A 15,915-nucleotide genomic window follows, 5' to 3' on the forward strand; every position below is an offset into this window, starting at 1 on the left:
GTAGCATGGGGATGATGTAGGGGAGAACCAGTACCCCTGTCGACATCGTTATTGCTTCTGGAAGATGACAAAAAAAATATCAAAACGTTTCGTGTTTATTTTATATCAGAACCGTAAACAAAAATCAACCCAACAACATCAAAACAAAACAACAACAAAACCCCCCAACAAAACAACAAAAGAAAACAACAACAAAATCAAACATATACACAAAATTAAAGAAACAACCCCCCCCCTCCAAAAAAATCCCCAAAAATCAGCAAAACAAAACATGTAACTAAAAAAAAAAAAGAATTTTCTGGATTATTTTTTACTCTTGTATTTTTCCGTTTGCCGGGACTGTATCCCAAATAAAAATACCTTTAAAAAAAAACGCACACTGATCTATCTGCATAATTTTCACGGTTTCATCTCACTCAATGCGCTGTACATTCAGCGAGCTACAAGGTAGAGCCAAATTTTTTATTTAATCGATAGATACCTTCTGTTGGCGTCCATTTTCAACAAAAGTTCTTTTTAAACAATACCCTTGTCCAGCCCCTTATTTCACATCTGAAGCAAGGGCGCAAACGGGTGTGTGTTTACAAAATTCTTTTCGTGTTATTTGTTCCCAAACCGTACCTCAGCTATTGTGTCCTTTCGTTTGATAGTCAGAAAGAGGCTGTGATCCCCACGGATTAGTGAGAGGGACTATCTAGTCTGTGAGGATACTTGAACACAAACAAGCTACAAGTTACACAGTGTCTTGTTCTTCACATTTTGGTTATTATAAAATTATTATATTACTTGTAATACTCATTCGTATCAAAATTTATTCACTCTAGACAATATTATTATCTAAAAATACTGTGCGCTTGGCTAAGAAACTCACAACACTGCCATCCGGAAGTATAGCGGACTAACATACAAAACTATTTGTATCCTTAAACATTTATAGTCTGATTAATACAGTTAAGATAAGGAGCTTTCTATTTTTACATCCCTGAAAACTACGAAGTTTGACAATGTCAAGTTGGCAGGTCTGCCAGTGGCGTGGCATGCTTACAGTATAAGGTGGTGCCAGAATAAGAAGAAAATGACTTAAGACATGCTATATTTTAAATACAAAAGAAAGAAAAAATATACAGAAAAGACTTACTCAAATAAGTAAGAGGCGGTATTTACCATTTCTCAGTTTTATTTTATTTTAAATGCTGTATAATCCATTTTTAAAAGATGGATGTGGTGCCAGGCACCAAATCAACCAATGTAGCCACGCCCCTGCATATTTCACAATCTTATATGATTGATTAGTTCATAACGTATTTCCAACATAATGGTCATGATTTGAGAAACTACACGTAGTGGAAATTTGTTTTTGTTGACCTAATATTATATTAGACCGTATGCAATGAAGTCAGTTTTTGTGTGATCTGTCTAGATCTATGTATAGTGGCAAAATCTGAAAAAGATGGGCGTGTAACAATGCCAGACAAACCAGAGAGTAAAGTGCAAGAACATATCATTACCCAATGACTGTATTAGAGATGTTAAATGCTGGATGGAAATTAACAAGTTAAAGCTGAATAATGAAAAGACAGAGGTGATGGTGTGTGGTAGAAAAAGTGTTTTGAAAGATGATTTTCTGAAGTTTACTCTAAATATAAATGGGTGCACAATTAACCTCTCAACGTGTGTGAAAAACCTCGGGGTAATGCTAGATCAACATATGACTATGCAGGCACAGTTTGATTCTCTATGTAGAAGTTTGACAATAGGATTAAAAAGAATTGCTTCAGTTAGACCTTTCCTAACAAGAGAAGTAACATGCAAACTAATAACATCTTTCATACTATCTAAAATAGATTACTGTAATTCGTTAATCTCGAATGTAAGCAACGATAAAATATCACGCCTTCAAAGTATCCAGAATGCGGCTGCTAAATTGATTTTAAGAAAGAAGATAACATCCTACTCGTTGCCACTTTTGTATGAGCTGCATTGGTTACCAGTTAAAGTGAGAATCGAATTCAAACTAGCAGTATTGTGCTATAAGTGCCTTAATGATCAAGCACCATTGTATATTACTGAATTTTTAGAAACGTATAAGCCAACGAGGAGTCTACGTTCTGCACTAGATTCTACAAAATTAATTGTTACAAATAAATATAAATATAAATTTTACGGCGGCAGATCGTTCAGTCACGTCGGACCTTCCATCTGGAACTCTCTTCCTAAAAGAATAAGAGAAGCGCAGTCCTTATCAATATTTAAATCAAAGTTAAAACACCATCTCTTTGTTAAAACACATCTTGATTAATGCATCTTTGTAATTTGACCCCAATATGAATGTTAATTTAGTTTATGTTATTATATCATTATTTTATATTATTTCCGTATTTGACATAGCATGTGGATGTATTATAACATATCTTGTATTAATGACTTTATGTTTAGTTATTACATTGCTGTATAATGATAATATTATGTTGATGTAGTTTGTATAATGTTTCATTTGTATCATAATGTCACTGTATTATTGTTTCGCGCATTGAGCATCACCCAGTGATGAAAATGCGCGTTATAAATGTCATGTATTATTATTATTATTATTATTAAAAAAACTTAGCCTGCTTCGACATGGGATCGAACCTAAGACTACATAGTTACCTTTCAGAACCATCAGACCTATGTATCCGGAGTTTATCCCCGGTTTCTATAGTGTGAAAGGGGTGATACAAATTGCTTTTGACAGTACTTTTAGCTCAGACTATCACATGATTGTACGAGGTGAGAACTGGTATCCACTTAATAATTTCATCTCGAGTTCTCCTCCCATGAACTACCCAGGGCGGGAGGGTTGTAAAACTAGAGTTTGCTTCATTACACCGAGACTATGCCCTCTAGTTTGCTATGCACTGAGACTATGCAGACTGCGATTTGCACCGTGAACAAGGCTGTAAAAGAAGTTAACGAGGTATCCAGAGCGCCATGACCTCATGTCATATTAACTGACAGACCAGCACAGACCATGGAGCGCACACTGTCCATTGGCTATAAATAGACTTGGTCCATTTAATGGATATTGATAGTCTCTCGTGATAATAAGCTGCAAGAAGCTGTAGGCTGTAAAAAAGTAATTAACAATAATGAATATAGCATCTTCAAAGAAGAACAAACTGCCAAATACATAACGTCTAGGGCTCAAACCCCTTCTTCAGCAAACAATAACAACAAAAACATCACAAAACAATAAAGACATAAATACAATTACTTCAGAACCAGATACACGACAGATAAAGTATTTATGCTTTTATTGTTTATTATTTTTATTGTTTTTTGTTGTTGTTGGCTGAAGAAGGGTTTTGATCCCGAAATGTTCTGTATTTGGTATTGTGTTCTTTATTTTTGAAGCCGTTACTGTTATGTTAATTTCTGTTATTTACTTTTCAGTCTCTTTAACCAACGTTTCTTCCAACCCAGACATAAAGGGGTGCGTTGAACGAGTGGATAAAGCATTGCATTTTCATCCTTGAGACTCGAGTTTGAGCTGCCGTTGTCGACAGCTCGCTTTTTTTTGTATTGGAGCAAGAACATTGAACCTTATTGATTCATTTGCGTCGCTGCACATTTTGGATTAATGATCCAATTTCCAGAATTTACCCCGATATAATGCTAGTGTTAGTCAGCGAAAATCAGATGGCAAGATCACATATGAGGGCAGCGTGGCTCAGCTGTACGGTCTTTGCGTCGTACCCAAAAGGTACCGAGTTCGACTACCCGCCTCGTTGTGTGGCCTTGAGCAAATCACCTCGCCCAGCTCACTTTGCGCTGGGTCCAGTCTTCCCTTGGAATAGACCATATTAAATTTCCCCTATGGGATGAATAAAGTTAATTTTATCTATTCTTAAAATGTATTATTTACATCTCCAAAATCGAACCAAATCAAGAACCTATCAACACGCAAATCAGGAGGGAGGAAATGGAAATGGGTTGGTCATACATTAAGAAGACCAGGTAACAATGTCACCAGCCAATCCCTTGATTGGAACCTCCAGGAGACACGAAAGATGGGGCATCCAATACAGGCATGGAGGCTCTCACTGTCAGAAAAAATGAAAATGGTAGGCCTCATCTGGGAGGTTAGCAAGAAGATTATCACGAGCAGAAGTAGATGGCGGACGCTCGTAGAGGCCCTGTGCTTCACAAGGAGTGAAGAGGATTAGTGTTATTTTTCTTATCTTTTAAATAATGAATGTTTTGTATGATACTGTAACATACACATCTTATTTTTTAATAGTCGGTTTTTATCTCATAATTGTCACCAAGAATGAAGTTTGTAATTACCAGGTGAATTAAATCACAAGGGAGAAATTATGATATGAAAAAAATACTAAAATCCAGTGACCTCGTTAAAAGGTTAAAGACCATCTGAAAAAAAGGACAACTTCAAGCGGAGTGATTCCTGTTAAAATTCATGAACTAAGTAATCCCCAGTTACCAGTTCAAGCGTGCTTAACGTGTCCCAGGTGAGAGAAAAAGTTTAAATGTCAAATTATACGATGGCTTTAATAACATTCTCATCTGATGTTTTCCCTCCGCTTATTACCATTTCCTCAAAGAACGCGTAAAGTCTCTTCCATTTTTACTTTGTGAAACACAGGTGGCTTCGCTTTCAGTCAGGAAGTCGCCCAACGATTCTTCAATCTCATATTTTATGTTAATCAGTTTCTATTTCTAAACTGTTATTGTAAAGTGTTTATTTTTACATTGATTGATTGTTATTTATTTTTATTGATTACTTTGAAATATGGATCTTATTGGCCGAGGTCATTCTCGATCATTGATTGTAAAAGTTGAAAGACGGCGTTGGTTGACTGACCAACGGAATCACACAATCATAAATATTTTATACTTTCATGTTTCCTCATATCCCATTCTTTTACGACGAGATTTCAATTCCGTGAGTTTCAGAGTATTTTTTCAACCAAATGATTTGTGGCAAAGCGTTGAAAATGAACAAACAAAAAATAAAATTTCATCTTGAAAGTTGACACTCGGGCATAATATGCATATTATGCTGACCTGTGTCTATTTTTAGATATTTGCAGTCTGTCCGTGCTTCGCTACGGAATTTCTTAAAGGCTATGAAAGAAATGTTGTAGAAAGAAATTAAATGAACATTTATTTATGTCTTCTATTCCCTAAGTCCGTTTTCCAACTCGCTTTCTGCTTTTCTGGGTGGAGTTCCTGGCTTCCCATAGTGGGCAGGGAGGCACTTACTGTGCCTTCTATCCCCCTATATCTGTTTTCCAACTCGCTTTCAGTCGTTGTCTTGGAATGAGATTACTTGGTTTTGTCCTGGCCCTGGTCGGAATCCTTGACTGTGTTCATCCTAGTGGGGAAATGCGCCTGTATCGGGATGAGACTTTTAGGTGACCATAAACTAAGTACACTGATAGCGTGCGCTTGGAATCGACATATGTGAGAACCGACGTGCACTTATTTGCAGGTCTGATAACCCAATTACTTATGGGCTCATTGTTGTAATGGAAATCTCAAAAAATGACGCAAAATATTGTCCAATACAAAAATGTTCGATTAGGCCCATAAGCGGGTTCGGATATCAGATCTGCATATATGTACACGTCGGTGAGAACCATTTCCCTTTGTTTTACTTTTTATTTATGCTTATAAATGTAAATCTATAATTTTTTGACTATACGATTTTCCTCCTTTTTACTGGCGCAGAAATGACCTAACTATGTCTCACGAGCTGTAAAACTCATAAAAATAATCAAAACAATCATCCCGAAATAGTACCCCTTTGATGTGATGAGTCATATATTTTACGACGAGAATTAATTCTTGCATTTCAAAGTAGGTATTCTTTCAATCATAGGATTTTTGACGGTCTTTTAAAAACCAAAAATAACTTTTATTTCACTTCTTAAAATCTAACACCTGGGCATATCATTATAATGTTTCTGTGTGTGCGTTATCAATGTGTGTTAGCTTGTGTGAACCTATGGATAGTATGCGCTTGGCTAGAAGCTAATAACATTGCCATCCGGAAGTATTACGGACCAACACACAAAACTGTGTGTATCCATGAACGTTTATAGTCAGGTTAATACAGTTCAGTGAGCATTACTCATAAACGCGGATGGCAAAAAACAATAACAAAGACCTGAGTCACGTCATCTTCGAACTATCTATAGATAGAACGAAGATGACGTTACTCAGGCCTTTGTTATATTGTTTTTTGCCATCCATGTTTATGAGTAATTCTCACTAAACTATATCAACCAGACTATAAATGTTTAAGGTTACACATATTTTTGTGTGTTGGTCCGTTATATTTCCGGATGGCAATGTTGTGAGCTTTTTAGCCAAGCGCATACTATCTATACGCTACCAATCATTTGTAATCCATCATCTCAAAACGGTATTACTTCGGGGTGATTTTTGAGATGCTGAAGATTTAATTCTTAGTTAGAAAAAGAAGACTTGATCAGTTTTTATATTTTATTTTAAAAAGTAGTCCTTCAGAGCCATTAAGCACATGGAGCCGGACTTTATCCCAGGTTCTAGAGCGTGAAACGGATAATAGCAATAGGATTCAATAGTCTGATGTCACGTCCGCCCATCAACGAGTTGCTTGGTTCTAAACAAATAAAATCGGTAATTTTTATTCTTCATGCTGGCTAGAACTTTTTCACATGTCATGTGATCAGAATGTATAAAAGTCAATACATGATCAGATTTATAATGTTTTTCTCCTCTGGATAGACTTTTATGCTCGTCGGAGAAGTATTTCATTAGCGCGTCCGCCATTTTCCCGATAGTTTAGAACCAGTTACTAAGTTACTATGCGTCATAACGAGGGAAATGACGTCATGACTGTTGAAGCCTATCGCTTGCTTACGTTGGACAGTGATTTCTGTCAGATCTAACAGACCCAGCCACCCAATCCAGTCACTACTGGGTTGTCAGAAAAAAAAAATATCGACTTCATTCGGGATCGATCTTGGTCTAGCTGAGCGTGAAGCGAGTGCTATACCAACTGAGTTATCCGGACCCCCCGATATAATTGAAGAGAATGAATAAGATTTTCTGTGACCAAAAAAAAAAAAAAAAAGAAAAGGTAAAAATAAAAATTCCCTTTTCCTGTAATTTTAACTTTATAATCCCTGATTTGTATCCAGTTTAGCTATCTCCTTACCGACCATTTTCAGAATTTTTCCCGAAGTGAAAAGAAATAAGAACATTTTATACATAATTTTGTGCATCAAAAACATCTTCATAAAACAGCGTTAAGTTTTTATAGCTGTATCAAATATTTTTCTTCATTTTTTTGGAATGCACATAACAAATTTGAACAAGAATAGTGTTCATTGCATCGTAACGAATGTGACGATTTTCCTGTAGTTGGTAAGAAGAGGGTGAGCCCGACATAGTACCGATTGGAGGCGTTGGGCCACATATGATGTTTCTTTGTGTTTCGTAAGTAGTAGTAGTGTATGGCTACATCTCCACACAGGTCGTCACCACAGTTGAGGTCAGCCTCAAAACGATCCTACCGTCGTAGCCTGTCAGTAGCGTTGCCATCGTGAAGTTATAGCCTGACACTTACCAAAAAATGACGTCACAAGGCCAGTCTTTTGCCACAAAAGAAAACAAATTGTGAGTTGTATTCAATAGTTCAACCAATGAAATAACTTGTTTCCTTGAACTCTATTAACGACCTCACTAGACGCTACACAAACTTTAAAAATGACGTCAAACTGCCAGTCCTAAAGGGTTCTAGTGTCAGGCTATAGATAGTATGCAGATGACGTCACTCAGGGCTTTGTTATTGTTTTTGCCATCCACGTTTGTGAGTTGTTCTCACTAAACTGTATTAACCAGACTATAAAAGTTCATGGTTACATAGAGTTTTTGTGTTTTTCCGTTATACCTCCCGATGGCAATGTTGTGAACTCCTTGACCAAGAGCATTCTATCTATATTATGTTAACGATGGCTACGGTCAGTAAGCGGTTTGATGCAACCCACTGTTTTCGATTGCCATTTCTGAAAGCCTGGCATAAGTTCTGTTGGGTCTTTGATTACCCCACCTCCCTTGGGCATGGTATTTGTCCAATATTCCAGTAAGAGAAAATGAGAACAAAGACTTTTTCCAAGGACTCAAATTTACGCCGCTTTATAGGGGGCCGAACCAGAGACCTACAGGTTTTACGCCAGGACCACAAAGGCGTAGTAAGTGTATAAGATTATCGATACAGTTGTTTGGTTTAATGTCATAGTCAGTTTGCCAATGTAAAGGGCATAGAGCACGACATCGTCATGGTTATGCTCTGTAGAAATGTTTCATGATGATGATGATGATGATGATGATGATGATGATGATGGTGATGATGATGATGATGATAATAATAATAATAATAAAATAAGAATAAGAATAATAATAATATATCATCATCATCATCATCATCATCGTCGTCGTCGTCGTCGTGGTCATCATCATCATCTTCGTTATTATTATTATTATTATTATTATTATTATTATTATTATTATTATTATTATTATTATTATTATTATTATTATTATTTGAGTCCAACTACTAGACTAGCAAATTTGTATACATATTAAGCGCCCAGGCCGATTCCTATAAAATATTTTTAAAAACAAACAATAAACAAAAAAAACAAAAAAAACAAAAAAAAAAAAACATAACAAAATAGAAACAGCACAGGGTCAAACTTTTCATCCGCCAACCCCTTTTCCCCCCTCTCTTTTCTTAATTTCCCATTTTCACTTTTTGCATATCATTTCCTTAAACCCATCGCGTTTCCCTGTCCAATGACCCGTGTAAAAATGCCCGATCACAATTTTAGTTTTATTTCCCTTCCGTGTACTACGACTATGCTGCATCTGCCATCTTTTCCAATCGTTTTGCATCTCTCTCTTCGTTTCATTTCTTTTTTCCTTTCCTGATTTCAAAATTTGATAGCAAAATATAGCGGCTATGGTAGTCTATAAAAAATTGCATTTAAAATTTAGAGAAACGAAACCGTGGATTATTTTGTGAAAACCTCCATGTTAACTGCGATTAACCACGACTATTTCAGCGGCTGTTTTTGACATTTTCATAGCTCAGGTAACAAACAGAGTAACAAATAATTGAACGAAAAAATCGTTAGTTATATTTTAAAAGGATTATTTAAATTTAATTGTGCAGGACAAATCGTAAATTTAGCGCGTACACCGACAAAAAACATACGTCTGTAGAATATTTGTCACCAGAAGTCAAACTTTAGTAGTATAGACGGAAATAAATGGGCAACGTTTTTAAAATAATAAATTTTATGGTTCAGTTCATGGTGTACAATTTTGCAGGTCTGATAACCGAATGCAATTATGGGCTTCAGTTTAGGTACAAATGTTGGCATGTCTGATAGTAGGTTAGTCCTTCAGAGCCATTAGGCCCATGGAGTCAGAGTTTACCCCAGTGTCTATAGCGTGAAACGGACGATAACAATTGCTTGCTATCCTTTAAAAAGGACGCCCAATGCCGTATTGAACGGAACTAGCTAGCCAATCATTGCTGGGCGGACAGGCGGGGGGTTGGAAAATTGTTTGACCTCTCCCGGAATCGATCTCAGTCCCTTTTGTGTGTGAAGCGAGTGCTCTACCAACTGAACTATCGGTATCCCAATGTTCTGATAAGCAAACACAATACTCTTCAACAGTCGTAACGTCACTTCCTTCCTAATGACGCATGGTAACTTAGTAACACTGGCTCTAAACTATCGGAACAATGGCGGACGCCCGTATGAAATATTTCTCCGACGAGCATAAAAGCGTATTCAGAGGGGAAAAAAAACCCCTTAAATTTGATCATGTTTTGACTTTTACACATTCTGATCACAAGGCATATGAAAAGTTCTAGCCAGCATGAAAAATAAAAAGTACTGATTTTCTTTGTTTAGAACCAAGATGGCCGCCGGGAGGCGTGACATCAGACTATTGAATCGTATTATGGGCTTGATTTAACTGTGTCGTAATCGACAATATTTTGCGTTGGTTTGAGAGTATTCCGATTACAACAATCCGACCAAAACGATTTTGGTTATCAGACCTTTAAATAAGTCCGCTTTGGTTCAGTCTCCTAGGAGACTGGGAAAGAAGTTTACGCGAATCTTAAAATCAGTCTGTCTTTCATTGTACTTTGATTTGGACTGGTTATATGACCTAAAAAAGATTTCTTCTTTAAGGCATAGAGTGAATGAAATTGAGGTATTAGTAACTCTTAAGAGTGAGTAAAAAATCGGAGAAAATGAGTAAAGTTTATGTTGAGTCAATTACTTTTAGTAATTCAGAGCCATTGGGCCCATGGAGCCGAAGTTTATCCTGGTTTCTATAGCGTGAAACTGACAATAGCAATTGCTTGCTATCCTTTGGATAGGACGCTAGTCTACTGCAAAGTACTTTCCGCCAAATCTAACAGACTCAACTGTCCATTCACTGCTGGGTGGACAGGGGGGGGGGGTAAGAAAAAATCTCGACTGCACCCGGGATCGATCTTGGTTCCTTTGCTTGTGAAGCGAGTTCTCTACTAACTGAGCTATCAGGATCCCCAGAGTTAATTACTAGTGTTGATGAATGGTTGTAATTACCAAACATGACCACTTGATTTTTTTTTTAATCGTAATTTTAAATAGAAAAAAAATTGTAGTCGTTATAATTGACTCTAAAACTCAACAATTTACAACACAAGGATTTAATAACACTTCAAAATCCTTAAAATTATGTAGCCTGGTATCATCTAATGACTAAGAGATGCTCATGAAATTCTGAAATAGGAACCGACATTTCGTAATTCTACGAATTTTTCGTAATAGTAGGCAGGTCTATATTTACCAATGTATAATAATTCATATGCTGGAAGAACTGTTCAAGAGATTTTGTCTAAGTAAAATTGAGATAGTTATGAAGGTTGGTTATCATCCCCTTCAAAAATATATTAAGTTCTCCATGAGGAGCCGTCGCCAAAGACAACAAACACATCACCTTAATTCGTTTTTGCCACATGGTGTTCGAATTTTTAACTGTGATTTAAATTAAATTACTATTTTTTAAATATACACACACAAGTTAGGACTAGAGGCCAGAGGTACTATCTCAATTTATCAAATTAATATATAAAATGCCGCTATTTGTTCTTGATCGTATATTTTTTACATTTTTGTGCATTTGCATATATATATATTTATATATATATATATATATATATATATATATATATATATATATATATATATATATATATATATATGTATATATATATATATATATATATATATATATATATATATATATATATGTATACATTGTCGCCATTGATTCTCAACTTTGTGTTTATACATTTTTATGCATGCCACGTCTGTAAACGAATTTCCAATTTTTTTGATGAATAAAGTATACATTATATTAAGGTCATAAAGATCTAATAATATTTATCTTCTTATCCGTATTTAGAACACCATTCCACAGAGCATCCGCTAGTCCAAATCATTGTCTGTGTTCAAGAAATCCTTGAAAACATTTAATTTCTTTTTTGATGTCAAGTATTTTATTTGATATTGTTTTGTGTTGATGTAAAGCGCCTAAGAGACCCATGGTTGCGTGGCTTTGAATATGATATGTTCATTGTACATATAATCACTAATTTTAAAGATTTGTCATTTAAATTTGCTGAAAGTTAAGTTGACACACAAAGTTGTGCGTCATTCAATGGCTACGGTCGAATGGTCATATATGCAGGTCTGACATCCGAACGCAATTATGGGCCTAGTTTAACGTTGTTGTGATGGACAATATTTTGCGTCATTTTCATTTTGAGATTTCCATTACAACAATAAGCCCATAATGAATTGGGTTATCAGACCTGCAAATAAGTACACGTCGGCTAAGGTTGAATCGTACGCCCACGAATTATAGAACCGACGATAGACGTAACAAGTTCCTAACAAAGAAATTCTTAGAACTCTCTGCCGTTCTCGAAAAAATAACAATTTCAAATCTGAAACTTCAAAGAAGTCCCAGGTTTAACAATTTTTGACAAGATAAAGGTCTTTTTAACCGATCGATATTTGAAGGACGAGTTTTCTGGCCAAACATTTTTAAATGTGGGTTTTTATTAAATTTCAGAATACGGCAAAACTGATATCGATGCAAGGTTCAAACAATCGTATTTTCTGCTACCTCTATTCACTCAATAGTGATTGAGTAGCGAGCTGGGTCTGTTTGATATGGCAGAGAGTACTTTGCGATAGACTTGTTCTGTCCAAATTATGAGCAATCGCATCAAAACAATATTATGTCGGGGTGACATCTTAAGATGCCTAAAATTGAATTTAAAACGAAATAGTAAGAGTTAAGTTTATATGTTTCATTGAAAACCATCGATATAGTTTCATAAATATTGAAAAACCAAGATTTCATATTTTTGGACAATTCAACTTTAAATTTCTTTTTTTTTTTGGGGGGGGGGGGGGGATTTGCATCAATCTGACATAATGCCACTAGAAGGCGATGAGTCCCGATTGGATTCAATAGTCTGATGTCACGTCGCCCAGCAACGGCGACCAACGTGGTACTAAACAAAGAAAATCGGTACTTTTTATTCTTCATGCTGACTAGAACTTTTCATATGTCTTGCGATCTCAATATGTAAAAGTCAAAACATGATCAGATTTATAATGTTTTTTCCCCCCTCTCGATACGCTTTTATGCTCGTCGGAGAAATATTTCATTAGGGCGTCCGCCATTGTTCCGATAGTTTAAAGCCAGTTACTAAGTTACCATGCGTCATTACGAGGGAAGTGACGTTACGACTGGACTGTTGAAGCGTATTTTGAAAGTAGTCATTGCTGATCGTTTGCTGATAAATAAAAACCCGGGGTAAACTCCAGGTCTATGCGCGGTGAGCCATTGAACGGACTACTTTTTGACGTTAAGAAAAAACACAACAAAGGCTGAGCTTTACAGTAGAAGTAGAATTGATATAAGTACAGAATTAAGCGATATAATCTTTAAACTTAAGACAAATTAAGTCTTAGCCTTAGATTATGAAGATATTGAATGTATATTCGAACAAATTTACAGACTTTTGTTTCGTTCCGTTGTTTCTTGTTTATTTGCCTGAAGAGGAGTTTATGCCCAGAATTTTCATATTTTGTATCATCAATCTTTTTTGTGTGAACTTTTGATTTGCTATTTTGCTATATTTGGCCACTCTAGACTTTATCCACTCGTTATTTGCTTAGAATATTGTATGTAGTAATTTAAAATGTTCGGCTATGTGGTCTTGTGGTATGACACTCGTTTTCGGATCGGAAGGTCCTGGGTTCGAGCCTCGCTCGGCGCACAGTTGAGTCCTTGGAAAAGGCTCTTTACTCACATTCTCTCACCGTACTCAGGTGCAAATTGATTACCTGGCCGTTAACAGAGTTGTCTCTGTCCGAAAAATTGTAATATAGCCTTACAAGCGTCATGTCCCGTCCTAAATGTTAAGTGTTGCTGTTGGCCAGGGACCCCTTGTAAAGCGCTTTGAGCACGTTTAGTGGATATTGCGCTATATAAAATCTCAAGTTAAATGTAAATGCTGAAGTTGAGGTAGATGTGGTGGCTTAACACTTCGATTGTGACAATGCCATGGATTGTCTTGTCATTCTCCTACTGGGCATTCATTTTGCTTGGTTCAACATGCACTGGTTCTTAAAGTCTGAAAACTGCTCTATATGAAAAAGTGATTGTTTGCAACTTTTAATCGTAGAATTTATTGTTTCGATCAATAATGAGCAATAAACACGATAAACAAAATAATTATTATTGAGATTACGTAATCTTGCAATCTAAATCTGTGGTACAATCTTATCTCTTCGCCTTTAACTTTATGGTTATGCATAAGCGAGACTATGAAAACACATAATTAAAAACTCTTATTGATGTCATTTAAAAACAAATTGACTATGATAAATTGTGTATACTGAAGTAAAAGATAGACGTTCTTACCTGCGATAAGCACAATATGAGTGTTACAATTATTTTATTGATGTATCCAACAACTATTTCGTTGCATTCTACATGCAAAAATCCAAGCACATTCTAGAAACACACAATTATCTTTTTAAAAGCTCTTGATAATATTTTTAAAAAATCATTTGAGAATGGTAAGAAACTGTCTGAAGCCAAGGATTGTTAAAAAAAATGGTTTTTATACTAACGAATGGATTGCAACAGGAGAGCTTCAAAATTAAACAATACAAGCGATGAACATTTCGGATACCAACCCTTCGTCAGCAAAACAAAAAAAAATCAAAACAAAGAAACCTTTTAAAGAACAAATATAAACAAAACGCTATTTGTTGATTGTTTTGCTGGCGAAAGGTTTGTATACGAAATGTCTTTTGTTTGTATTATTTAACTCCGACGCCTTTTTGTTTTTCTTCATCTTTTCGTTAGAATAAAACGTTTTCAAGGTAATAGAGTGACTGACTTGCTTACCTGGGATAAGCATAGATGCGAATGGTCAGAAGGTTGTTTGTAGAGATATAATATATAAAGCTGATGGATCCGGGCAAGGTGATGGTCCACTTGGTACCTGGTGTGAGAAAGGACCCCCGACCTTTGCTCTGGCCGTTTTACGATTTTTGGATGACTTAACGTCTAGGCTGGCGGTGGTTAAAGTTAAAGGAGAGAGGGGGGAATTGTCTGACCTCTTCCAATTTCCAACACTTGGTGTCCCTGTCTCAGAAGCGACAAAGCAAATCCTTTTCTAATCCAGGGATTTCAGTACTAAATGGCTTGAAAATCTCCAGAGAAATTAAAATTACTCAATATTGGCATTCGATAGAATGAATGAAGTTGACCTCACTCGGCTTTTTGTTATTGTTTTTAGACCGTCAGATGGATGATCAATTCTCTCAATCAAACTATAAACTTTTGAAGTTACCCTTAATTTCGTCTGATGGCACGATTCATACGATGAGTTTAAATGAGTATTTTAGCTAAACTCTTACCGTCAGTATGTTTAAAACAAACCAGAAAAGGTGGTCAGAAGTTTTATCACTTCCTTTACGAATCAAAGTTGTTGTGCGGGCACGAATATAATCCTGAAGGGGATTTAAATTTCATAAATGGAACAATTCGTTCACATTATATTGTCTTTTCTCTCAATCGAGGCACACGTTTTCAAGTTTCTTTCTTGTTCCAAAATAAAAGCGTGCTCAAAATAAATAAACTTAACACAGATTAGCATTAAAGCTACGTGAAACAGACACCCGCTAGTTCAGTTCGAGTGAATGGAGAGTTGTGATGAACTTATAACTATTATAACTTTTTAGTAACTATCAAATTTTAATCTGCTTAATCAGCGAAACGTGGTCTATGGGAGGAGGGGGAACACTATTGGCAGAGAACAACAAAACATCTCTCATCGCTTTCTTTTCGTGTCCGGTCTTTTTATACGTTGAGAAACAACAGCCTGTCAGCTAAATCTCATAAAATTATTTTAATACAAATCAATGCAATCTGACTATAGCTGTCTTCATCCCTGGTCTTCTTTCCTTTCAGTTTCCATTTGTTTGAATGGCTTTGAAGAAAAAAAACAACAAAAAAAAAAAAAAACAAAAAAAAAACCAAAAAAAAAACAAACAAAACAAAGTAATTTTACCTAAGGATGTATATACTAAAGTACCCAAAGGTAAAAATTGTATAAGATTATACCATGTTTATCCGTAAAATGAGTCCCTCAGAACCCTAATAGAAGGTATATATTTAAATAAAACCATGAAATAATCGTGCTCAACTATTTGAAAAAAGGAGCTATTTATAAGATATTTCAAGTATAATTATGATCAACTTCTA

General features: G+C 35.7%; 1 protein-coding gene across 1 annotated transcript in view; it reads right to left on the reverse strand.

Annotated features, from left to right (window-relative positions):
• The window catches only part of LOC144974074 (uncharacterized), a 43,218-nt gene extending 27,732 nt beyond the window's left edge, over positions 1 to 15,486 (reverse strand). The window contains exons 1-2 of the mRNA XM_078916963.1: positions 14,554 to 15,486; positions 1 to 57 (exon numbers count right to left, since the gene is read on the reverse strand). The exon at positions 1 to 57 is cut by the window's left edge and continues 130 nt beyond it. Of these exons, the coding sequence (XP_078773089.1) occupies positions 1 to 57; positions 14,554 to 14,566 (70 nt within the window). The 5' untranslated portion in view covers positions 14,567 to 15,486. The remainder of the gene's footprint in view (positions 58 to 14,553) is intronic.
• Positions 15,487 to 15,915: the final 429 nt, after the last annotated feature.

Source organism: Berghia stephanieae, chromosome 5 (assembly GCF_034508935.2).
Source record: "Berghia stephanieae isolate SIO BIC M18660-M18661 chromosome 5, UCSD_Bste_1.3, whole genome shotgun sequence".
NCBI classification, from domain to species: domain Eukaryota; kingdom Metazoa; phylum Mollusca; class Gastropoda; order Nudibranchia; family Aeolidiidae; genus Berghia; species Berghia stephanieae.